This window comes from Daphnia pulex, chromosome 1 (assembly GCF_021134715.1).
Source record: "Daphnia pulex isolate KAP4 chromosome 1, ASM2113471v1".
Classification (NCBI taxonomy): domain Eukaryota; kingdom Metazoa; phylum Arthropoda; class Branchiopoda; order Diplostraca; family Daphniidae; genus Daphnia; species Daphnia pulex.
The window spans coordinates 482,641-506,289 of record NC_060017.1 but is presented as its reverse complement, the minus strand read 5'-3'; the positions used below and the strand labels follow the sequence as shown (position 1 = coordinate 506,289).

At 41.8% G+C, this 23,649-nt stretch overlaps 5 protein-coding genes across 7 annotated transcripts; 3 read left to right on the top strand and 2 right to left on the bottom strand.

Annotated features, from left to right (window-relative positions):
• The first annotated feature begins 715 nt into the window (after positions 1-715).
• Positions 716-6,437, top strand: LOC124196089. Its single transcript, XM_046590906.1, has 2 exons — positions 716-1,768; positions 5,489-6,437. The coding sequence occupies exons 1-2, from the start codon at positions 736-738 to the stop codon at positions 5,695-5,697; spliced, it is 1,242 nt and encodes a 413-aa protein (XP_046446862.1). The 5' UTR covers positions 716-735; the 3' UTR covers positions 5,698-6,437.
• Positions 6,438-7,220: 783 nt separating this feature from the next.
• On the bottom strand, positions 7,221-19,276 carry LOC124196066 (leucine-rich PPR motif-containing protein, mitochondrial-like). 2 transcript variants are annotated; one of them, XM_046590864.1, is made up of 13 exons: positions 19,158-19,276; positions 11,011-11,249; positions 10,740-10,933; positions 10,415-10,659; positions 10,209-10,354; positions 10,013-10,146; positions 9,488-9,954; positions 9,161-9,414; positions 8,914-9,105; positions 8,561-8,855; positions 8,074-8,489; positions 7,775-8,006; positions 7,221-7,626 (listed from the first exon to the last, which is right to left on the bottom strand). In XM_046590864.1, the coding sequence occupies exons 2-13, from the start codon at positions 11,127-11,129 to the stop codon at positions 7,300-7,302; spliced, it is 3,021 nt and encodes a 1,006-aa protein (XP_046446820.1). In that variant the 5' UTR covers positions 11,130-11,249; positions 19,158-19,276; the 3' UTR covers positions 7,221-7,299. The 2 variants fall into 2 exon arrangements, with proteins under 2 accessions (XP_046446820.1, XP_046446826.1); XM_046590870.1 differs by lacking the exons at positions 10,740-10,933; positions 11,011-11,249; positions 19,158-19,276 and having other exon boundaries at positions 10,209-10,314; positions 10,403-10,557.
• Positions 11,259-13,743, top strand: LOC124196079. Of its 2 annotated transcripts, none has more exons than XM_046590884.1 (8): positions 11,259-11,699; positions 11,758-12,162; positions 12,216-12,317; positions 12,391-12,632; positions 12,691-12,872; positions 12,941-13,034; positions 13,090-13,440; positions 13,507-13,743. In XM_046590884.1, the coding sequence occupies exons 1-8, from the start codon at positions 11,465-11,467 to the stop codon at positions 13,636-13,638; spliced, it is 1,743 nt and encodes a 580-aa protein (XP_046446840.1). In that variant the 5' UTR covers positions 11,259-11,464; the 3' UTR covers positions 13,639-13,743. The 2 variants fall into 2 exon arrangements, with proteins under 2 accessions (XP_046446840.1, XP_046446850.1); XM_046590894.1 differs by having other exon boundaries at positions 12,249-12,317; positions 13,507-13,736.
• Positions 13,690-15,000, top strand: LOC124196100. Its single transcript, XM_046590914.1, has 5 exons — positions 13,690-13,775; positions 13,838-14,066; positions 14,128-14,280; positions 14,343-14,504; positions 14,569-15,000. The coding sequence occupies exons 1-5, from the start codon at positions 13,743-13,745 to the stop codon at positions 14,889-14,891; spliced, it is 900 nt and encodes a 299-aa protein (XP_046446870.1). The 5' UTR covers positions 13,690-13,742; the 3' UTR covers positions 14,892-15,000.
• Positions 16,544-19,149, bottom strand: LOC124192198. The gene is made up of 11 exons (XM_046585399.1): positions 18,777-19,149; positions 18,554-18,715; positions 18,301-18,478; positions 18,064-18,243; positions 17,891-17,998; positions 17,728-17,823; positions 17,547-17,660; positions 17,384-17,476; positions 17,203-17,316; positions 16,852-17,132; positions 16,544-16,778 (listed from the first exon to the last, which is right to left on the bottom strand). The coding sequence occupies exons 1-11, from the start codon at positions 18,900-18,902 to the stop codon at positions 16,692-16,694; spliced, it is 1,539 nt and encodes a 512-aa protein (XP_046441355.1). The 5' UTR covers positions 18,903-19,149; the 3' UTR covers positions 16,544-16,691.
• Positions 19,277-23,649: the final 4,373 nt, after the last annotated feature.

The window sequence follows — 23,649 nt, the reverse complement described above, 5'->3', positions numbered from 1 at the left end:
ATTTGTTATCGTCATTGCAATCGCTGCGGACTGGCTTCGCGGCTGGCCAACACGTCGACCAGACAGCGGTAATAACTTGTAACAGCGCTGCTGCTGCTGCTGATGGTAGTGCTATCCTTTCTTCTTCATCCGGCCCGGCTCAAGACTCGTGGACTCTGCGACTCGATTGTTGTCAAGAGCCTGGGATCAGCTGGGATGCAGGTGCTGGTTCTGCTCACGCCACGACACCTTCAGGTGCTGTTGCCAATGCTGCTGCCCTGCCTCTGGCGAGATCGTCGTTTTACTTGCCGGCCGATCGGCTTCTTATCCAGTCGGTCAAGTGGTTCACGTTGGGCCGTTGCCTCTTGGGATTGATGCAAGGAGCCACCCATAGTCTCATTTTCGGCTCCTTTTTCTCGTCGTCGGCCCAGACCGGACGCAACTTATTGGCCTACCCGAGCGACGCTCACAGTCAGACGCGCTTGATGGTGGCCGCTTGCGTCACCGTTCGAGTCTTATCATCGCTGGATTGGTCCTCCCTGCCCGTCAGTTTGGCGTTGACCCCAACTCCTCGAGTGGAATTGCAGTGCTGCGACGAATGACTTTATCGCTCCTCCTCTAAATAACTTAGTGATAGGAGACGGACGGAGGAGGGGTGGGGGACTTCTTTTTTGTTTGTTTGTTAGCTGTTGGTTATCGTCGAAAAGTTGTAGTGTGCTATCTACAGTATAGAGGAGACAGACAGGTATTCCGGCAATGGATGCAAGTGCATCGGCTGCTGCACTGATGACAAATGGACAAGCGCATCAGCAGGACTCGTCGTCACGTCAGAACATTAACAGCAGGGAGATGAACGATTTGGCTTCCGATTGTAACCAATGGGGTCGTTACAACGTCCATTACCTGGAGCCGGAAGGTGAGCGGATGACGAGTGGGGGTGGCAGTGGCAACAGCATCAACCGTGTCGGTGCGGCCCCTCCATCTCCTTGCCCCGGTGGCATCAGCCTCAGTGATAATAATAAACGTCATCATTCGGCGGGGCTGCGACCCAAAGTGTCGACGTCGAACGAGGCCCAGGGCGGAAATGGGGCCACAACGCGCAGCATCAAACGGCACGGAAGCGACGCCGGAACGCGGAACAAGGGCATGAAAAACCGGAACCGCGTCAGTCGGCGACAATCGGAAGGACCCAACGGTTCGGCCGCTGCGGCTCGATCCAAAATGCAACAACCTCAGTGTCAGAGTCTAAACTCAGCAGCATCGTCTGGCCAACATTCCGGCAGTGGTTCCAGCGGAGGCGGAATCATTCGACTGGGCTCGAGCACAAGTTGCCTGGAGCCTTGTTTGCGTCTCTCCATCATCCACAGACACGAAAGCGATTTGCGCAAGAAACGGGTGGCCTTCAGTGACGCTCCGGTCGTCGTGTGGAACGATCCGCCAGTGATCCTCTTCTCACCCCCGCCCACCACCAACCGACAATCTGTAACGTCGTCGTCGTCTGCCGGGCAGCTGGCCTCCTATCATCGAAGACACTCGTACCCCAGCAACAGCTTATTGGCTGGCGGATCCGATGGCGATTCCGGCGGATTCAAAGACAGTGCTGGCGCTGGTGACGAATATCAACACCAGGGCGGAAGCGGCGGAGGAGGAGACGAAGTGTTGACGCCCAAAGAACGTCGCCGGAGGAAAGTGGTCATGGCCGTTGTTTGCACCACGTTCATCCTGTTAACAGCCTCCGCACTCTTTGTCCTCATCACGCTCTTCAATGCCTCCGCCATTGACGAAGCCGGTATAATAGCCTACTAGAGACGGACGCGACTCTTTTTTTTCCGATTTGATTATTAGCATTATTTGGCAACATTCGGGTGCAGAATTTCGTGGTGAGCGAGGAAATAACAAGTTTCTAAATATATATACGTCGGTCGTTGCAAGGGGATTCGGTCATGGCCAACTTGGCAATCGATTGAATTTGCGAGACCCTGCAGCATAGAATTTGGGCCAAGCTCCAGCAGAGAGTGATGAGAATGATGTGGCCGAGCCGGCGGCGGCCTCCTCTTTGCCATTTAATGTTGTCTGCTGATGAGAGATCAAAGAAACTGGCACTCGGGAACAAAACCGTTTGTCCCCATTTACCTTGATACTGTATGCTACTATTTAGGGAATTTAGTCAGATAACCCGCCTGGCAGTAGTAGTAGTTTCGACTATAATAATAAGTTGCTGCATTTATCATCAGCCGCGCAATTGCCGACAAGTTGAATAACGTTAATTGAACATTTCAAAGTTCCAAGCCTTTCTCTGTCTAATGTCGTGACGCGTTAGACGGGCCATCATCGTGTACTACCAACTAGTACTTGGCATCTCGAACGGTGAAAACTTTTCAGTCCTTGAAAAGAGGGTGAGGAGCGCAGCAGACTGTGCTCATCTGTGATGATGACGTCATCCTCTTGTATTATACACAAAAGTCGTTGGGGGAATAAAGTCTAAAGCGCCAAGAGGCAGAGAGCTCTGCGGGCAAATGCAGTCTGAACACAAGTACTCCTACTCCTCTCTCCTGAGTCCTGCGATGCTCTTGAAGAGAAACGAAACAATAAATTGTTTATTTGTTCTGCAAAGTCTTGACCGGCTCTCTCTTTCCACTAGAGCGCAAACGTCGAAAATACTTTGACTCCGTTCCCGTCTCCGCCGTGTAGACTAAAAATAAAACGCCCGCCAAAGTTGCCCGCGTCCTATATTCATCATATAGCCCTGCACTATATTACCAGCACACTCTGCCTGCTGCTGCTGCTATACACTGCACCACTACCGCCACTTGTATTTTTAAGGTACCTACCTATACACTACACTACACTACACACAGTGTGTGTAGTACGTACTATATTAAAACAAATATAACTGTCGACCGCGCAGCGTGCAGCAGCTCTCTATTCGCTGAAGTAATAATGTTGTTGCCGTTATTTCGGGCTGCGCGCCCATAAGTCGCCTAAAGTTTCTTTTTTCGCCCCACTTTACATGATTACAAATCCATCGGCTCTCCCCCCCACACGTAGCGGAAGAGTTGTCATCATTCATGTCCGTGTTGGTTAAATTTAGTTGGCGGAGGACTTTAAGTGGACGAAAGCGCCTTGAGGATGTCGCGGAGTTTGGAAAGTTGAGCGCAATATTGATTGCCCCTTTTTGATCCCCGGCTACATAATCAAATAACTGGGCGTCCCGTCTTTTTGTCGTCGCTTTGATCAGAACTTGTTTGATTCCCCTAAACTTGCCCAATTGCTGACAAATCCAATATCAACTCTGTGTGTGTGTGTGTGTACAAGAATAGACGAACAAGTTTCCAGGACGAGAGATATGTATAGAATTCCTTTTTTAGACTTTTTGCTCGTATATTATTACGACTTCCGTAGAAATCCGAGCGTATTATTCTGTTAGAAAGTATTACTCTGCTCATCTATTGGTGCTGTACTGGGATGGATGAGAGGGCACCACGGAGCACCCAGTGACCGTCATCTTTTATTTGTTTGGCCGACTACCAACTTCAATTTTCTTTTCTTTTGCCGTCTCTTTTTGAGGGTTTCCGCGAACAAGATTTGACGTTGAGTCATTGATTGCACTTGACGGAAATCGAATAGAGAGGCTGCTAGTCCTGCTGCGAAACTCGACCTTTTTTCCCGCCGAGATTGCAGAAATGCGGCCACACTCGACGGCGGCCAAAGAAATGGTCAGGCTATAACGTAGCGTGAGCCTTTTTTTCTCGTCCGTGATTGGAAAATCGGAAGATGGACGCGGATGTGTCGTCTCGTTCTTTTTTCCTGGATTTTCCCGACCTGCACGACGACGGATATGATGTTCGATCGAATTGAATTGAATGTTATATGTGTACCACGGCTTCTTTTCTTGATCAAGAATATCGATCCAAGCTGGAAAAAAAATAAAATAATGATTTCCAGTTATTTCTTTATAACGAAGACGTGATGACTTTCAATCGACCGGATCTAATAATTGTAGTGCGGCGACTCTGCTAGTCACGCTCGATGATGTATTTCAATCAGCGGGAATCCGAATCGCATCATTACCCGAAGAAGAAAATAAAAATCGACGCCGCCGCCGCCGCCGCCCCCGGAGCGTCGGCAACTTGCGTGCTGTCAGCTGCTGGCGGATTCGGTTTCACCTTCTCATAGCAGACACGTCCCACTCGCGTCTAAACCCATCGGCATATTTACGGAGACTGATGGAAGACATATGCGGCACACGTGCCCAGCACACGACACCGGCCAAACTCTTTCAACGGCTGACAATGATTCGATCCCGTTCATCTTTCTTTCGTGCTGATTTTTCGGCTTTCTTTTTCTCACGCTTCATTCAGAGATGATAAACTTGCGTCACGTATAGAATCAGGTCCATATTTTTAGCATTTCTCAGCGACGTCAATGCTGGCATTTTGCGTATGAAATATCTTTGCAGCGAAGCCAAGTGACGACGACGACCTATACACAATTTCGGTCGTCCTTCACGCGGACCCGTGACCGGGTCATGATGAATGGCGTCCAGTAACTAAGGAGATTCCTGGAATCGGAAATTCCTCCGCATTTCCATTGCTAGGCACTCTATTAGGAAAGCCAGTACACTGTGTATATCCATCATCCAATGAAAAATGGCATTCTGGGATCGTCCACGGCTGAGATTCTTTTCCAATCCTGTGGGTTTCGCGCGTGACACAAGTCGTGCGGAATGATATAGACTCGGCTGGATCGGATCAGAAGCACTGGACCGAACCGGACCGTACATGTGTGTTGAAACGGTGCGGCCCGATCCCAGAATAGAGCAGCTGTTTGTTCTCAACCGAGGACACACTATATATGCAGTCGAGTCTCGATGTGGAACCGACACAGGCGAAATGCACCGGACGAGATGCTGGTGAACCTTGAATTATATACACATGTTCCTCTGCTGTTTAGTTTAGGAATTGCTCTGCCGAGAATTACTGCCCCCCCGAGCGATATTATGACAATAAAACAATGTAAGATTCAACAATGCCGTTCATCAATGACAAAGTTGTGATTCGATTATTTCTATTGAATGTTCGTCATCAGTCATTTACGGCTGGCATAGTCCACAAGTTTCTTTCGTATGTAGCCCACGTATATCGACGGTCATTGCCGTAGCGAATGCTTTCTCTCTTATCATGCTGGCGACTACCGTCTTCCATCTGATGTGTGGAATGGGGTGTTGTATGGGATTATTGTACACAAACAGTTGCCATGTGGAATTGCCTGGTACGGAGACTGTCTGGTCGTGGCGTATATACATTTATCGGTCATCGACTTCTGCTTGTAGTCCTTCCGTCCTTCCTTCCCAGCGGAAATGTATGTAGCACCGGGCCAACTGCCAAATTCAAAGGAGGAGACTATGTCGACTGTTAGTTATGAATAGACGGCGTAAATATTTTGCAATTGCTGACTCTGAATCATTAATTTCCTATTTTATGTTTTCTCTCTTTTCTCCTTTTTGTAGTGCGCAAGGAAAATGAACTGCAGACGATCACTTCCATTTCCAGCAACGGGGACATGAACAGCACAACCGGCAGCTCCGGTTTATTGTCTCAACAGTCGACCAGCCAATTGGGGACGATTCTAAATGCAACAACGACGGCGATACCCGGCATCATCATCGGCACCCTCACAGCAGCAGCAGCCAACAGTTCGACGATGAATTCGATATAATTCCGTCTAGCTATCCGCCTGCCATAGATTCGAAAAATAAAAAAAAGGAAGAAATGAATTCGTCCATCGCCGCCAACAACCTCTTCTCCTCCCACCAAGAAAATTAAAAAAAGAGAAAAGTCCACCACTGTCACCAGTTGTCGTCGTCTCGTCAAACTGATTTACAAATAATTGAATTATCAAAACAAACAATGAACTGAAGCCAATTGTAGCTATGATTAATTATGACTGTTACTTGATTACGTAAAAGATAAAATTTGAACGCGAGTGAGAACAACAGCAGCTTACACCGTATATATTCTTCGTCTCAATTTGTTCTCTTCCAATATAATATGCTGTTCATTAAAAAAAAAAAGGAAAATTGGAAATTGTATTTGTCGTCTAATGGATCCCAGCTCCCCGAAAATTCCTTTCCCTTTATCTCTTCTCTGTCTTCTTCTCGTTCCCCTTTCCATCATCCATCGTACACCCATCCACCGCTGACTATTTACATGTTTTTGTTTCAAAAAATGAGTAAGAGCGAAAGAAGAAGAGGGATATCATTCGGTGCTGCCCACAGGAATAAACGGGGCGCCTGCGATGATTGCAGCTCGAGCATTCAGAGATTTCTGGGTAGAAGAAAAGAATGAAAAGATTCGATGAAGAAACAACATCGTTATTCGTTTGTCGCAGACCTTGTTTGTATAACCTAGTCGTTGCTGACGTTGTTTATTTGTAAAATATAAACCATTTTACCCCCAGTCCATGTTAAAAGAACTGAAGCGGAAAAGAGAATGGACAAAAGAAGGAAAGAAAGAAAAAGTTACAAGGGGAAAACTACGAACTCTTTTTTTCCCCCTTTTGGTCTCTTTTATTGTTTGTAATCAGTTGGTGGCCGCGTGTGCTGGTGATGATTTCGGGGACGGATTGTGTCTGTCGTTATTCCGGCTCAGCATGCAGCTTCAAGAAACGGAACAACAATATGATATACAGACCATCCATGTGCAGGGCTCGCTCTGTTGGCTGCTGTTGCCATAACAAAACAGCATATACTAACAATTCAACCAAAATGCCGTTTGGAAAGAAAACACGCTGTATTTTTTATATCCACGTGGAAACTATAACGAACGGGGGGGGGGGGGAAGAATTGAGTTAACAATATCAAACATTTCAGCCGGACAGAATAAATGGTCCTCGACCCCAACAAATCACGTCGAACCATACGCCGACTTAAACAGACTGACTGGGTGACTGGGCTGGCTGTCGACGATATCGGGAAATAAATGACCCAATGTTTTCCTTCTTGCTCCCGACGGCAGTTCTTCCAAGGTTCGAGCCATTTGTATCGATCGAGCAACGTATATCTGTGTTTGCCCAGCACCTAAATAATATACTACGGTATTGAGATTCGCCGAAGGAAATGAGGCTTTGACGCCAAGTTTTCTCATTTCGTACAACGTAATCCATCCACCCGGAAACTCATCAACCTGTGATAAATCACACATACCTTTTCGATAAACTTTTCTCTATAGGCGAGTTGGGAAGAAGAACGTAGAAACAACTATTTATTTCATATCAAACGACTTATTTTGCTACATGTCCAAGGTAACTCGTGTAGTCTCATCATGAACTCATTTGGTCGCTTGGGGGAACGGAGAACGGGACCAACATTTTTTTGGTTGTCAAAAAGTCGCCCAAACGGCGTAAAAAGCCGGAATCAGGAACTAGGTCGCCTTCTTCTTGCATCAAAGTCCAGACGTTGGTAGCTCTTTTCGGATCGTCGACTTTGATGCATGCCGCTAATAAATGATTGTACAACATGTGGCGGTCCACGTTGAAAACGTTCTTGGTGATTTTCACCAAATTCTCGAGTTCGTCAATTTTTTTCCTCCGCACGTAGAAGGCGCAGACGTTGTCCAGCCGACTGTTGACGATGCGCAGTCCAGGAGTCTACAAGAAATGTCGCCCCCAAGAGAAAAATTCAAAGATTAAATTAGAATAGACTGTTCTCGTGGTAGGTGTACTTGAGAGACTACAACTATTTCTGGAACTTATTTATAGACTATCTAAATATAAATATAGGCACATTTATATATACCTCGAGGACGTTTTTTGCATCTCTGACTCGTTGACAGCTTAAAAAAGCCAGCGAGAGATCAAAGAGACTATTCTTCTCCCCGTGGACTGCAGTGTTCATTCTCATAAGTCGGTCAAGTCTTGTCGTGTCGTCTTTTTCAATCAAATTGGCGGCTAATTGCGTGTTCCAGGGCGTGGTGCGTCGCTCTTTCGTCCAACGATCAAACTCATCCAGAGCGCTGTCCAAATCATCTCTAACATAAAGTGTAATTAGTTTGGACGCTGAAATGAAATGTAAACAGTTTCAGGCTATACACGTACCGAACGACATGAACTTTGACCAGTGAACCTAATAAGGCTCTGCTCATTTTCAAGGCTTTCGATTGTTCCAGACAGTCGAATATTTTCTGTATAGTTTCGACATTCCCGTTTTCAGCAGCGGCGTCCATCAGTCGTATGGCACTTGCATTGACTAATCTCGTCAACTCTATATTTTCAGTCACCCGTGGATCAATTTTCAATTTTTCCAGGACACGAATGGCATCGTCTATGCGGCCTACTTTCAATAGACGGGCAGAAAGAATCATGATTTTAGAAGGCAGGACGATCAAATCGGGATTCATATGCATTCGGGAGAATACGTCGAGGGCCTCGTCCAAACGTCCATGATGGCCGTACAAATCGATTAGCAAGAGATTCAATCCGTCCGAAAAAGGAACATTATGGGCATCCAGCTCCTGTGTCATCAATCCACATTCATAAGATGAATCACGAATTGATTCAGGAAAAAAAGTTGAAAAAAAACAACCTTTCTGACTGCTAATGCTTCATCTAATTTACGCTCTCGTGCGAATGTTCGGAATTTGGCGATGTTTTTCTCGACCTGGCTAATGGTCGCCAACTGAAGGCGCCTTGGCGTGGGATTCAACGGTACAGGAATTAACTTTCCCGAGGTGAGCTCTGCCAAGAGATCAACGGCAGCCGAAGTCATCTTGCCTTCCGATGCCTTGTCACGTACAAATTGGGCCACGCTCAGAGAGATGGTCAATCCCTGATCTTTTAGAGCTTTTAAAAGAGGCTCAATTACTTCCAGCTGTCCGGACCTTGAAAGACAGAAATAGTTTAGATGGGATTCAAAAAACAAACCAAAATACATCTTACGGTGTTTGATCGCAAATCTCTTTCAGAACGGACCCAATTATTTGGCTGGATAATTCCATCGCTTCGTTTTTCGTCTCATCTTCTTCCCCGTCTGGCAGTAGAGAATTCATCAGTCTGGCAAGTCCCGTAGCATTTTGAGATTTAACATAGGCAGTGGCGATATCTTCGTACAACCTCAAGTTCATACTGATGCTATAACGGGAAAGGGTTATAGCATGCTTTTCTACAACACTTTGTAAAAACTTACTAAAATGTTGATGTGATCCGAATGGCTTCATTAAAATCTAGGGAAGCCAAACTCTTTTTCAAAAGTGCAACTGAAATGACTGGGAAAGACAACCTGGTTGAACGCAATTTTTGCAACAAAGTCTGACTATCTCCTGCCAAGTGAGGCAAAATATGTTTGTTGATCGTTTGCACGTTGGGGTATAGACGGATGGCGGCCATTTTACGAAGTGTATCTATTAGTTTCTTTTCTCCTCCGCTCAGCATACCCGAAGCCTAATATTAAACCAAAAAAGTTGCAATTTTAGAAATTAATTAAATCTAGATAATTTTTTTTTAGTTGACTTACCAGAATAGCTCCTAAAGAGTTTGCAAAGCTACCGCCATCCCTGATCTCGTTTAAGAGCGGATCGACAAGTTCGATCCTTTCAAAAATGTTTGCTGCTTCAAGTGCTATAAAAAATGCGCGACTGTTCTTCTCAGTTTGAACCAACTTACGACAAAATTCCACTATTTTATCTGATGAGCAATTCGTTTTGACTATGTGCCGGATAAAAAATCGGCCGGACCCTGGCACTTTACCATCGATTGTTCTTTTCGGTTTCATACTCAGCAAGATTTTGAAAGTTTCGTTCTCTTTGCGTTGTGTCACTAATTGCAAGATAATGTTCACACATGATCGGTTGTAGTCACGATCCTTTCTCATTCGGTTCAACAGAATATCCACCGCTTCAGAGTGCCCGTGTACAGCAGCTTTATACAGAGCAGCAAGGAGATCTCCATCACTGAATGATATATTCATCTTCTTCCAATTTTCTATTGTAAAAATTATTACGAAGATGAATACAAACATAACACTAATAAGGTTACCCACCAAGGGAGGAAGAAATAGCAAAGCATATTCCAAATTTGGCGTAACCTTTTAACAATTCTCTATAGGTTTCCGTGTCGGGCGTCAAGCCTTTCGCCGACATGGAACTGATTATGCTTTTGGCACCTTCCCAATCTCTGAAATGTTAAAAAATAATCGCATCACGACACCCTGTTTGAATAAAAGATGTAATCCATACCCCATCATAGAATGACCCGTCACGATGGCGTTGTAAGTTCGATAATCTATCACCAATTCTTTGTGCGTCAAGATATTCAGAATTTTTTTTGCTCCTTCCAGATCTCCTTTTTGAGTGTAAGCAATCAAAAGTCTTTGATATGTTACCTATGTTTTACACATTATTATACGATAATACGAGGAAATAAATCAGACCTATGAATATACTCGATCGGGTTGAATTTCACGTTCAATCATAGTTGACAGAAACCTCAGAGGATTGAATGAATGCTCATTTTCTAAATATATCCTTAGCAAAGAATTGAAGTGGTTAATGTCCAGTGGGACTTCAAAATTCAACAATAATTCCCATATTTTCTGGACAAGATTGTTTCTTTCCTCCAAGAGTTCTTCTGGGAGGAGGTTGCCACAGCATCGAATGAGATAAAGACCTTGGCTACTTGTAATTGTCTCTAAAATAAAAACCAAAACCAAAAACACATATTAAACTGAAATAAAAAATATTTATACTTAAAAAAAAATCATCACTGACTGTTTTTTTGGATTTCTGTTACAATAGATTCTAAATCTTCTTTGTTTAAAAGTCCACGCTTGTTCAAATCAAGATCTAGTCTAGAAAGAGCCAGTGCAATTTCCTTTTCACTGGAATGTGAAATATGACTATCTTGTATTCGAATGTTTCTTTCTGAAGAGCTGGGTAAATATGGTAATGAAGATATTGTCATCCTTCATTCAATTTGGTAAAAAAAAAATTAAAAACTATTACAATATAAATTTGTCACTTAATAATTAAAAACATCAACCTTTGAATTCCCATAATACTTTTTCTTGCAGTTGAAAAATAGCGATAACAAGTAACTTGGAATTTTCCATTGATTAATAATCTTGTTAAATTTCGTGTGTATAATATTTTTGAAGACATGACTATTTTTGCACCATGAGTAAGTTTAATTACAAAATTCACAAACTGAGATATAATAATTATGTATGACCCGTGGTATGACGAATCGAAATTATTGAAAACAAATCATCCTAACATCACATTCAACTTGATCTCGGTCGTCTGGACGAACCCTACCGACTTTCATGGGTACGACATTTAGACGGTAGGGTTCGTCCAGACGACCCTAGGAACGGTAGCGCTCGTCGTGGCGGAGGGCTACAACAACATACTGTCTATATTGGTCAATATAAACAAAAAGCAGTTCAAAAGTGTCAATTCAGGTTTAGTGCAGGTTTAGTGCCGTTTCTCACAGTATGTCAGGCAGAGATTTGCTTAAAGATTCTTTGGCCGGGCATCGAACCAGAACCAAAGCCGAAAAACGAAAAAATGATACTTTACAACAAGAACGGGTAAGGGTTAAACGTTCAGGGAACTTCTTCCAAAATTTTGGCAGAAACAGAGGCCAAAATGTTACCCAACCTGATGAAGTTGTAACAGTTTCTAATCAAGAAAGTGCTGGTACTGCTAGTGAAATAACTCCCAGTAATGGTAGGTTTATCAAAGTTCGTGTTCAAGTTTACGATTAAAAATGTTCTATTGGTTACAGAAAGAAGTGGTGTACAGGATATAATTCATTCAGTCGCACTGGAACAAGACATCATTGAAGCAAGCATTTTACAATATAACAAGAAGAAAAAGGAAGCCAATCAAGAAAGCGAGTGGAAAACTCGCATGAAAGACAAGGAAGATGCTTGGGATTCCAAGAGAGATGCTGTCTTTCAAAACTACATTAGCTCCCGTTCCTACACTGAAAGTAAATGTGGTGTATGTGAAAAAGTCACTAATCCTGTTCGTTGCTTTACTTGCAAGCAAGATTTCTGCAGCAAATGTGATATGATCACTCACCGCAAACTGGTACTACACAATAGGGAGGTGTGTGAGAATGGCGAAAATTTAAAATTCTTGCGCCAAAACGAGTTCATATCTGAAGATGGGTACATCACTGTTGAAGGTAATAATGCTTTCTTGAATTATATATGTAGATTAATAATTATCTTGTATTAGTGTCACTTCCTTTACTTGTGACTTCCTGTCCAGAATGCAAAAGCCCTCATTCGTGTACTACGAAACCTGGTTCAAGAGACGTAGCCGTAGTTACAGCCAATGGTAAATGAGGGCAACTTCAGCGTTATTGATATTTAAACAGATTTCGCTTAATTACGGTGCATTTCGATTTCAGGTCGTTGGGATATGAAGTCAACTGTTGTGGAGTGCAACGTTTGCCTTTATTGGTTCGAAGCAAAAGCGGAAGATTATTTTGTTTCTGGCTTTCAGCCATCATCCGCTGTAGATGAGACTTCATTCTTTCTCATTTGTACTGATCTTCTGGACTGGTGCTGGCATTTTCAACACAAAATGCCTGGTATTTCCATGAACAAAATTGTAGAAACTATTCAAGAAATCTCTGAACAACATAATCGAGTAAGTTGTAATTTTTTTTTTGTCTAATTCCTTAATTTATCCACCCTTATATTTGTAGTGCACCAGTTTGAGTAACACCGAATTCCTCATGGCTGTAAGAGAATACGAGTTTAATCGTATTCGAATTCAAAAAGAGATATTAAGGGTAGAGCACATGAAATGCAAAGCTTGCGGAGCCAAACCGCTAGCTTGTCATGTTGACGGCAACATGAAATGTTATAGATGTGAATCGGCTCAAGGGTAAACAACATATGTTATAATTTTGTCCTTACTCCACTTTTTCAAAACTTTTCCCTGTTATTGTCTAGTCATGGAGCGAAAGAGCTATTGGAAAACGTGGCGATTGCGAGAAATGATGACGTAGAAGCTTTTGTTGCGGAAGTTAACAAAGCTATTCCTGAGGTATGCTGGTCCACAATCCTAATCGGTACATATGTTAAATTTATCTTTCTTTCAGACTAAAGGGAACGCTACATGTGGTGGTTCCACATTCAAAGCCGGAAAATCTGATTCTCATTCCCATTCAAAGAAAATGGATGAAACAGGGATCGTGTGTATGTGCTGTCGACACGGTTTAGTTCTCCGTGCAGCTAACATTCATCGTGGTGAAACATACCGAGTAATTGCTTTCCTTCAATGGTGGGCATTGCAATTCGGGATATTGTTTTTCTGTTATGACGTCATCTGCCGTTACTGGCCTTTCGCTAAAAAACTAGGAAACATTAATGCTAGGTTTGCTTGTCTGACGACAAAGATGAAACCTTTTCTTTCACGATTTCATGGGAAAGCGCATGCTTGGGCGTGTCAGGTACCATTGTTACAGTTCATTTGAATTTTTGTTCAATTGCAGTTGCATAATTTATATTTGATTAAGGTATTATGGTTCGGTCATTTTCGGAAAGGCGCTGCTGCGACCGTCGGAGAAGAAATGGAACAAGGTTTCAGTAAAATCTCAAGATACAATGCATCTACAAAGCACATGACTAGTTCTAGTGAGAAATTTTAAATTGAGTAGCGATTTCACGTTTGTGTTGACTTTTTGTACTTTTAGACAGAAACGATCACCTAACTAAAGGTTTTATCTATGAAAATACAAGCAAAGAGAAGAAAATGGTTTTTACTCTGCCTAAACGCCTTAAGACTGTAAAAAAAACTTTTAAATTCTTTAAAATACATAGTCTAGATTACTGTTTTCTTGAAATAAGGCCAAGAAGAAAGCCATCGACTACGGAAAAGAATTCCGTGGTTGGTTGGAAAAACTCCATGTGCAGGAGGGCGACATGCCTAAGATAATGAAACAACTAGTTGTCCAAGCAAAACAAGTACGAGACAAACGAGTTGACGGGAACTGGACTGTTGGTAATATCCAAGTAGAACTTGAGGGTATAGCTCTAGCAATAAGGCAACTGCAAGCACGCGAAATGAAGTTTGCGGGTAACAGCTAATCAATAAGTTATACTAATTTATACTTGATAAATTATGAATTAATTTGTAGACAGCGCGAAAGCAAGGACTGTCCATAGAAGAAAAATCGTAATTCTGAAGACTAGGTCAGACAAATTAATCGAGGAGATGAACAACAAATATAATGTTGTTGTGACGGAGGAGCACAAAAAGAGTGGGATCTTTCCCTGGCACAATTCCGTTGGTACAGAGTATACATATTTTGGTTTTTTATTCTCCTTCACTTAATATTGTTATGCTTTTTAGTTTCTGTTTCAAATCACTTTCAAGCTGTGAATGCGTGGATGCTAGAACAGAGATTTCGCGAAGAAGTGATTCAAACCGAAAAGGAAATGGTGACATTCATTGAGACCATTTGTAAAGTTCGAAGAAACTTAGAAGAAGATATTAAAAAACTCCAGGATCAAAGTATGTTACGAGTCTTGAATTTAACTTAGTATGGTTTGTTAAGTAATTTATTGACTGATTACAGTCAGTGCAGGGAATCAACAGTTTCACCGAGGACAAATTGTTCTTAAACAACTCGAAATTGCGCGATGGAAGAAAGTTTTGGCTGATGCGACTATGCTCTTCGATGTCGAATCCGACTTTTTGGATGAAGACACGTTCGCCTACGACATTGAAAATGGCATCGAAGACCTTCTATTAGATAATATTCAAGAAGATGGTGATGAGGAAAATGAAGCATACGAAGAAGATAGCGAAGAGGAGACTGCTGATTACCAGGATTACAGCGACGAAGAGACAAACGATTATCAAGACTACGCTGACGAGGACAATGAAGGAAACAATTAATATCGATCGTTTGAAACTCTCTTATATATAGTTATGCAAATCCTGTAATTAGGGCTACTTTTGAAATGGAGCTATTGATGAAAGGGAATAAAAGTATAATTATGAGGTTTTTGATTTGTTTCATTAACATTATTCGTCATCCCTATAGGCCTATCCGAGTGCGCGTGAAAATAAAATTATTTCGCAGTTAATTATACATGCCTATGTTGATATCAGACTTAATCTGACATGATATTACGATTCAGCGTCAAAAGTTGAGTTAGAGGTGTAATTTTTATTAATGTTAGTGGTTCAGCCGCATAGTAGCGTGCGTGAAAATAAAAATTCGTTCACGGTTAATTACACAAACGTGTGTTCATTTAAGGCTAATTCTGACCTGATATTCCGATTCAGCGTCAAAAGTTGAGTTAGAGGTGTAATTTTCATTCATTGTGGTAGTAGCCTGCGGGATTTAGTTTTTAGCGATCAAATGTTTTACTGAAAAAAGTCCGCCCTGTAACTGTAAGCGAGTTACTGCGCTTTTTTTCCTTAAAAAAAAAGTGTCGTAAACCAATAACTCCCGCAGGCTACCACCAATATGAATGAAAATTACACCTCTAACTCAACTTTTGACGCTGAATCGGAATATCTGGTCAGAATTAGCCTTAAATGAACACACGTTTGTGTAATTAACCGTGAACGAATTTTTATTTTCACGCACGCTACTAGGCGGCTGACAACCAAAATTAATGAAATTTACAATTCCGACTCAGCTTTTTACGCTGAATCGAAATATCAATTCAGAATCGGCCTAATATGAACATACGCATGTGTAATTCACTGCGAACGAATTTTTTATTTTCACGCGCGCTACTGGGCGGCTGACAACCAAAATTAATGAAATTTACAACTCTGACTCAGATTTTTATGCTGAATCGAAATATCAATTCAGAATAAGCCTAATATGAACATACGCATGTGTAATTCACTGCGAACGAATTTTTTATTTTCACGCGCGCTACTGGGCGGCTGACAACCAAAATTAATGAAATTTACAACTCTGACTCAGATTTTTATGCTGAATCGAAATATCAATTCAGAATAAGCCTAATATGAACATACGCATGTGTAATTCACTGCGAAATAATTTTTATTTTCACGCACACTATTATGCGGCTGGCTAATAATACAATGAAAAAACGCATAAAAAACTTTTATTTACTTGCATGCGGTAAACGACTTCCCAAGAAATACTTGATCGGTACTAATGATTTTTCCCCCCACAAATTATACGTGATTGTGATGGGATTTGTACTTTTTATATTGGTGAATACGTACTTATATCTACGTGACTACGTTACTTATTTTGATTGAATTCTTCATTTATCAAAATATATTTTAATGGAGTTACAATGCATACATATCGTTTTGAACCCGCCACAGTTCTGATGGAATGAACTTCATCAATCATCATGGCGAAAAATCCTATGTTCATCACAAGTTAGTAAGATGGTAAATTGTTCAAAGATAGTTTTTCCTTCTTTATGCTCATCACAGTACATTGGCTCAACCTGGGGGGGGAGGGAGGGGGGTCAACTACTTATGTAGCGTTGAGACTAAAAATTGGCCAGGTGCCCAGTGCTCCAGAATGAGTGATAAAAAAATAACCGAGCTACTTTGGCAAGTCACTTTATTAAAAAAACACAAGCTGTTTCAAACAACCTTTCTTGATTATAACATATGCATATTTAAAAAAATCATATTTAAAAAATATAAAAAAAACGCGAGGAATTCAGCCGAATCTCTATCGCATCCGCATCTCTAACATTTAGCTAAGACAGGAGCTTTTTGAAGTTCAATGGTAATCGAATACTGCGACGGAAGCTTTCCTTTCGATATGAAGTAGTACTGAAAATTTTAATAAATAAAACAATACAATTTGCAACTACTTGCATTATCAAATTGTGCATCAAAATAATACCTCTGGTGGGCTTGAATTTGGTTTCAGGGCATAATACATTGATTGGTAGCAGTAGGCTGTAGTATACGAATTCCGTGTCACACCTTCTCCACTAACTGGAACAGCCCGGATTTGAGAACCTCTGTTACCTCTTCTCGATCCGGTTCCGCTACCGGTCGAACGGCCTCTTCCAGGTTTGGCATTGACCGAAGTAGATCGATTGGTATTAGACGATATAGATGAAAAAATATTAGCCGTTAATTGAGGCTGTTGATTTGGTGGATAATCTTCGTCCAACTGTCCTGCTTGCATAAAATAGTTACTCAAATTAATACACTTAAATACAATTCATTGACTAAATTACTGGCTTACCTCGACTCAAAAGTTGCATGTTACTATGACTGCGCTGAGTATTGCTGACTTGTACTACACCATTCACTTGGCAATCCAATCCAAAAGATGAATCCTGCGTGTCCACATTGGCCCCTATTAAGTTTTAATGGTACACCACATTAATAGGGACTACACTTTAAAAGAATGAATGAAAACTCACGAGAAAGCTGATGAAAATGATCGACATTGATTTGACTAGGAGTGGCCGGCAATGGAGGCTGTTGATTGGGTGGATCATCTTCGTCCAACTGTCCTGCTAGCATAAAATAGTTACTCAAATTAATACACTGAAAAACAATTCCTAGACTAAATTACTGGCTTACCTCCTCTCAAAAGTTGCATGCTACCACGAATGTGCTGAGTATTGCTGATTTGTACTACACCATCTTCTTGGCAATTCAATTCCAAAGTTGAAATCTGCGTATCTGCAGTGGACCCTATTTAGTTTCAATAGTACACCACATTCATTGGGACTTAACTTTAAAAGAATTAATGAAAGCTCACGAGAAAGCTGATGAAAATGATCGACATTGATTTGACTAGGAGTGGCCGGCAATGGAGGCTGTTGATTTGGTTGATCAGCTTCAGTCAACTGTCCTGCTAGAATAAAATAGTTACTCAAATTAATACACTGAAAAACAATTCCTAGACCAAATTACTGGCTTACCTCCTCTCAAAAGTTGCATGCTACCACGACTGTGCTGAGTATTTCTGATTTGTTCTACACCATCTTCTTGGCAATTCAATTCCAAAGTTGAAATCTGCGCAGTGGACCCTATTTAGTTTCAATAGTACTCCACATTTATTGTGACTTAACAATGTTCTACCTTTAAGAATTACCTATTGACATGATTCTACCTCCATTACTATGCCGATTAGCGTTAGAAGCAGCGGCCTCAGTCCTTGTTGCGGCCAAACAACCGGAAGTTTTACCGTAAATGGTTTCCACACGTTTCCTCTTGCGTTGATCCTCGGCTTCTTTGTGATGGGCAATCCATTCTGAATCTTTTTCCCTTTTCACTATAATAGAATATACATGTCATTAAAAGTCTATATAAGAACAAAACATGGACTTACATTGATGTTTTCTAACCAAAGCAGTCCAAGCGTCTACTGCATCATGACATTCTTGTGTTTTCATGAATTCACCTGCAAGATTACCATACCCACTTACATCAGTGGACCATTCTTTTACATTTTGGGATGCTGACAGAGTAAAATGGTCCATTCCATTTTCTATCGCTGTTTTAGATTGCTAAAACATAAAATTACAAAGTGTAAATAACATGTACCAGAAATATGTTAGTCTTTATACCGCCTTTATACTTACAATGTTGTGGATTGATGCTCGTCTGGAGCTGCAGGTTGTTTTTGACTTTTTGAAATCTAACCAAAGTGCTGGGCGGGTTGGATATGTTGTTGTGGTTTCAACAAGGCCTTGCTGGTGTGGAACTTTCCTCCGTCTTACATTCCTCCTTCCTTGATATTTCTCCTATAACAAAAGAATCTATATAAAAGTCACTTAAACAATAGCATATTTCATGCAAACATACCCTAATATCTTGAAAATACGATAAATCGTATCCTTTTCCATACTCAAACCTATCTGTTTGTGTTTGGGCTTCATCAAAGTCCGGATTTACTGTTGGTCCTTCCAACTCGGGTGGAACACTTGTCATTATGATAATAAAGATAAAACAGATTCTAATCTACAACTACATCTAAAGAAGAGAATAACACAAAATTCACTAATTAGCACGTAGGTTGTGTGTGTTTACATTACACTATTCGTATTCACACTGCAGTGTGTTGTAGCCCTCCGCCACGACGAGCGCTACCGTTCCTAGGGTCGTCTGGACGAACCCTACCGTCTAAATGTCGTACCCATGAAAGTCGGTAGGGTTCGTCCAGACGACCGAGATCAAGTTGATCACATTGGTGCAGGAACCGTACAGCTGCAGCGCTAAAGAAGAGAGCAGACGACAAATGTATCGGCTGGCAATGCTGTTAGTAGCCGTTAGCAGACTACATTAGTATTACTACATCTATAAACAAAACAAACTGAGGGTCTCATACGTAGTAACCATAGACTACGAAGTAAAGACGGCGATCGGCTCCATAAGCATGAGAGGAATCGTCTAAAGCGATGCTCCTGCATGTCGGTAGAGGTCAGGTGTTACGGTTTCCAGTGGATATCAGTCGTTTCCATTTTCCCTACTGATTACGTGCTTCACACACACGCATTTTAGGGTATATGTTATTCATATGGATTTTTAGATTTTATACTATAATTTTATATAACCCTCCCCCGTGTCCCTTGAATTTTTACTTAATTTTGCTTACAAATTTGGGTGTAGAAAAAAAAAAGTTTTATGTGACACCCTCTTTCTTATGAATAAAGCCCCCACTACAGTGTTGCACGATTGAATTAAACAAATTGCACAGCGCTGTTGTGAGGGCTCTATTCATAGGGAAATGGGTGTCACTTAAAACTTTTTTCCCATCTGGGGAAGAGGTAAGGTAGCGAAGGCCGAAAGGTTAGGTTAGTTACGGTACATAGACAGTGAAGTTACGGGAGGTAGCAGAATCAATTTGACCATCAGGCGCCAAACTTCGAGGAATATGTACTAGAGTGAAAGCCATCCATTTTATTTTAGCCGCTTGCATCGGCACAGTTAGTGATGGCAGTTTTGTTATACCAATTGCCTAGCCGTCGCCAGATGGGGGTTTTAGCACAGACAGGGCCAACAGGGTAACTATAATCATGTGGCATCGTTGTGTCCGATTTTGTAGCAGACGACAATTACTGTTGAGTCGCTGTCATTTCACCACCGCATTAGGTACAGAGAGGATCTGATTGAAGATTCTCAGGGGCATTATTAAATCAGCGTAATCAGCGTTGCTTAATGAAAATACGTTTCGGCAAATGCTCTTAAGAAACAATAAATATTTCAAGGGAGCCAATTTAAATAGAGTATCTGCAAGTTTTCGCTTTGCTGCAGGGTCTTTTAGAGATTGCCTGAAAAAAAAAACATAATTAGTAAAACATTTATAGCTTACTTGCAAATAATTGAAAAATTACCCAAGATAAATTTCTCTGGCTAATTCCAACATTTTCCAAGCTTGATCAGCCATGGAATATCCAAGGGACAGCCAAGGGCCAAAGGCCAATCGAAAAAATAATCAACTGTGTCTTCTAAATCCTTTCCCTCCTCACTTTCATCTTCACCCTCAGACTTTTCTTTTTCCCCTTCGACAGTGATATTACCCCCTTGCGCACTTTCCAGCAATGGCGATTTCTGACTAATTCTGTTCTTACATTTTGTGTTTCTTCCGGAAGAGGAGCAGCAGTTAGATGAAACGTTGCACGAGGTACGCCCGTACCTCGTGCAACGTTTCATCTTGCCGTTCATTTCTTGCCCCGTGCATGGGAGGAGCGTTCGACTAAAGTCGAATTGAAGGCTCAGCTTGAGGGATTACAACAACTTCCGGAATGTGAACCACGTTTCGTGGAATTTCTGGCCCAGCAACAGTTGGACGAATTATTGCAAGAGCTACCGGAATCCGAGATCGAAAAGAAAGCTGAGCAGCTTGCTGAACTGGCCCCGCAACATGTGCAATCGCTTGCCCAACATGCCCAACAGACGTTAAAGACCAATAAGGGCGTGGAATCACAAGGGGAATGACCAAGTAAACTAAAAACCATACCTGAACGGCGACGTCCAAGCGTATCATGTTGGGGGGGGGGGGGGGGGGGTGGGGTTGTTTTCCAATTCCATGAAGGCTTCAATTTCTTGGCGATTTCTGACTAATTCTGTTCTTAAATTTTGTGTTTCTTCCGGAAGAGGAGATGGGTATAAGAACGAGTATGCGACTACCATGAAGGTTACAGTGTATTCATATGGCGGCGGTAGCGGTAAAAACTCTATCTATGAATACAACTTCAGCGGCGTGTGTCCCGTAAACGTCGGTAACGTTGCCGAAGACTGGGAAAGCCACTCTGACGTTATGGTGCTACCCGTGGGCTTCACGTATGACACAATGAAAGTCACTGGCGCTAAAACGCCTGTTGTTCAGGGCTTGGGAGGACTAGGAGCGAATGGACTATTATCATGGTTCTCTTCGGTCAAAACTGTTGCACAAGCTATCAAGGGCATCAGTCGCCCAAGAAACATCCAAGATGCAATTAACCAAGTAACTAATGTATCGACAATCGTAAATTCATTTAAATGATTTTTTTAAATATAGGAGAATGAAATGGCACTGCAAAAAATTGAATTGCCCTTATTTGAGACTACTCTGTTCTCAACAGGAAAGAAAGAAAAGTTTAGACCCTTTACCGCGAAAGAAGAGAAGATTCTTCTTATTGCACAAGAGGCAAATTATATTGACCAAACACTTTTAGCTATTCGTCAGATCATTACAAACTGTGTATATGATGTAGACGTAGAAACACTACCGATGTTTGATATGGAATACCTAATGCTTCAGCTTCGTGCTAAGTCCGTGAATAACATGATTACGTTTAATATCACTAATCCAGATACTGAGAAGACAGTAGAGATTGAGTTAAATATTGACGATATTAAATTGACTTCTGACGAGAGGCACTCAAAAGAGATTAACGTAAGTGAAGATATGCGTTTGATTATGCGGTATCCTACACTAGATGAAGTATCTATATTTAAAAACTATAAGGGCAATGAGGTTAATACTCTATTTGATATTATGATTGCCTGTATCGATTGTGTGGTAGATACTTAAATAGATTTGAAGACTCCACTAAGGAAGATATTAAGGCATTTATCGAATCTTTTCCAGGCAAAGTCATTCAAGACCTCAAGACATTCTTCGAGACTATTCCAGTCCTTAGATACGAAGTTAAGTATGGCAATGCAGATGGAAATGAAAAGACCATGATTCTGGAGGGCATGGAAACTTTTTTTATCTGACGTTGAGTCATAATAGCTTAGGAGTATACTATAAAACTATATTATCTTTGGCTCAACATCATAAATACTCAGTGAATGAAAAGTCTTATACCATACGAACGTGATGTGTATGTTGATATGTTAATATAATATTTAAATAATAAAAAAGCAAATCAATAAAGGACCTAAAATGGCAAAAACACTAGAAGCTAACAGCAAGTATACGAAGTATGATAATAATGGTGACGGAATAGTAACCGATGAGGAATTTGATATGGACCGGAAGCTAGTTCGATTAGAGAATGAAGATAAGAAGTCAGATGCACAGCGTAACATGGCATGGTTTGCCCTGTTACTGTATCCTGTTACTGTATCCGTTTGCAGTAGTACTAGCAACATGGCTAGGCTTGGCATCAGCGGCTGAAATCTTAGGTAATATGGCACCAACATACTTTGTATCTGTTGCCGCTATCGTTGATGTCTTCTATGCTAAAGAAGCTTTCACTAATAACAACGGGTAATAAGGTAGAATAAAATGGCAGAGAATATCGCTACAGTTAATGCAGAGGAAGCACTAGTTGACAATCCTAAACTGGAGCAGGTATTCTTGTCCATTGAGAAACAATTTATTGCACAGACTGGATTCTTTAAGTCTATGCAATCGCTTCAGGCTAATCAATTTCAGTTCACTAAGGAGATGGCCAAGAAGACTGAAGCCCGCAGACAGAGTGATATTGTCGCTAACGAAGATGTGCCCACTACTCCAAAAGAAACAGAAACGTCTAGTAAGAAAGAGAAAAAGAAAAAGGAAGTGGAGATTTCGGTATTGCCTCTCTACTAGCGGCTGTACTAGGCACAGGAGGACTGACGGCATTAACAGCTGGACTTATGAAAGCGGCACTACCTGCAATTCTAGCTCCCATCATAGGATTGTTGGTTAAGGGTGCAACAGAAGAATCACTCAAGCGAATGGTCGCAGACGAAAAGACGGCAGAACAAATTGCAGAAGTCGCAAAGACCGTGAAAGGTGTAACATGGGGTATTTGGGATCGACTACTATTCGGTTAATGGGGAGGCCTCGCAGGTCTATTAGCCGGGGTGGGTTCTCATTTAGGCAAGGTGATGGATGCGAACCAGAATAACATTATCGGCGGTATGATGAAGAGTATCGACGATGATCCTGAATTCTGGAATAACTGAGAAGCCTTCATTGGCGCAGGAGTAAGATTTTTACTAATGGCCTTTAGTAAAAAACTTAGTGTCGTGATCGCTACCATGGGGGCCGCAGCCCTTGCCGCGGCCCTGGAAAAACTGATAGGCGGACCAACAACACCAACAACACCAGGAGCACCAGCACCAGGAGCACCAGCACCAGGCGGACCACAAAAGCCGGGAACAAAGACGACCCCTCCCACTTATAAGCCTGGTCAGTTTACACCTCCAGGAGGATTGCAACCTGGTGTCGCACCATCCAGCCCTTTACCTTCTGGAGTAA

What these genes read in the sequence shown, in the direction of transcription:
- LOC124196089 (XM_046590906.1), top strand. Translation starts at nt 736, where the DNA reads ATGGATGCAAGTGCATCGGCTGCTGCACTGATGACAAATGGACAAGCG. An exon ending in CTCCGCCATTGACGAAGCCG is followed by an intron (nt 1,769 to 5,488) that starts GTATAATAGCCT and finishes TCCTTTTTGTAG; the next exon opens with TGCGCAAGGAAAATGAACTG.
- LOC124196100 (XM_046590914.1), top strand. Translation starts at nt 13,743, where the DNA reads ATGGTTTTTACTCTGCCTAAACGCCTTAAGACT. An exon ending in TCCCTGGCACAATTCCGTTG is followed by an intron (nt 14,281 to 14,342) that starts GTACAGAGTATA and finishes TATGCTTTTTAG; the next exon opens with TTTCTGTTTCAAATCACTTT. An exon ending in TAAAAAACTCCAGGATCAAA is followed by an intron (nt 14,505 to 14,568) that starts GTATGTTACGAG and finishes GACTGATTACAG; the next exon opens with TCAGTGCAGGGAATCAACAG.
- LOC124192198 (XM_046585399.1), bottom strand. Translation starts at nt 18,902, where the DNA reads ATGACAAGTGTTCCACCCGAGTTGGAAGGACCAACAGTAAATCCGGAC. An exon ending in TCATTTTCATCAGCTTTCTC is followed by an intron (nt 17,661 to 17,727) that starts GTGAGCTTTCAT and finishes GAAACTAAATAG; the next exon opens with GGTCCACTGCAGATACGCAG. An exon ending in CAAATTCAAGCCCACCAGAG is followed by an intron (nt 16,779 to 16,851) that starts GTATTATTTTGA and finishes TAAAATTTTCAG; the next exon opens with TACTACTTCATATCGAAAGG.
- LOC124196066 (XM_046590864.1), bottom strand. Translation starts at nt 11,129, where the DNA reads ATGTCTTCAAAAATATTATACACACGAAATTTAACAAGATTATTAATC. An exon ending in AAGCATTAGCAGTCAGAAAG is followed by an intron (nt 8,490 to 8,560) that starts GTTGTTTTTTTT and finishes TTGATGACACAG; the next exon opens with GAGCTGGATGCCCATAATGT. An exon ending in ATGCAAAAAACGTCCTCGAG is followed by an intron (nt 7,627 to 7,774) that starts GTATATATAAAT and finishes CATTTCTTGTAG; the next exon opens with ACTCCTGGACTGCGCATCGT.
- LOC124196079 (XM_046590884.1), top strand. Translation starts at nt 11,465, where the DNA reads ATGTCAGGCAGAGATTTGCTTAAAGATTCTTTGGCCGGGCATCGAACC. An exon ending in TCTCTGAACAACATAATCGA is followed by an intron (nt 12,633 to 12,690) that starts GTAAGTTGTAAT and finishes TTATATTTGTAG; the next exon opens with TGCACCAGTTTGAGTAACAC. An exon ending in TTAACAAAGCTATTCCTGAG is followed by an intron (nt 13,035 to 13,089) that starts GTATGCTGGTCC and finishes TCTTTCTTTCAG; the next exon opens with ACTAAAGGGAACGCTACATG.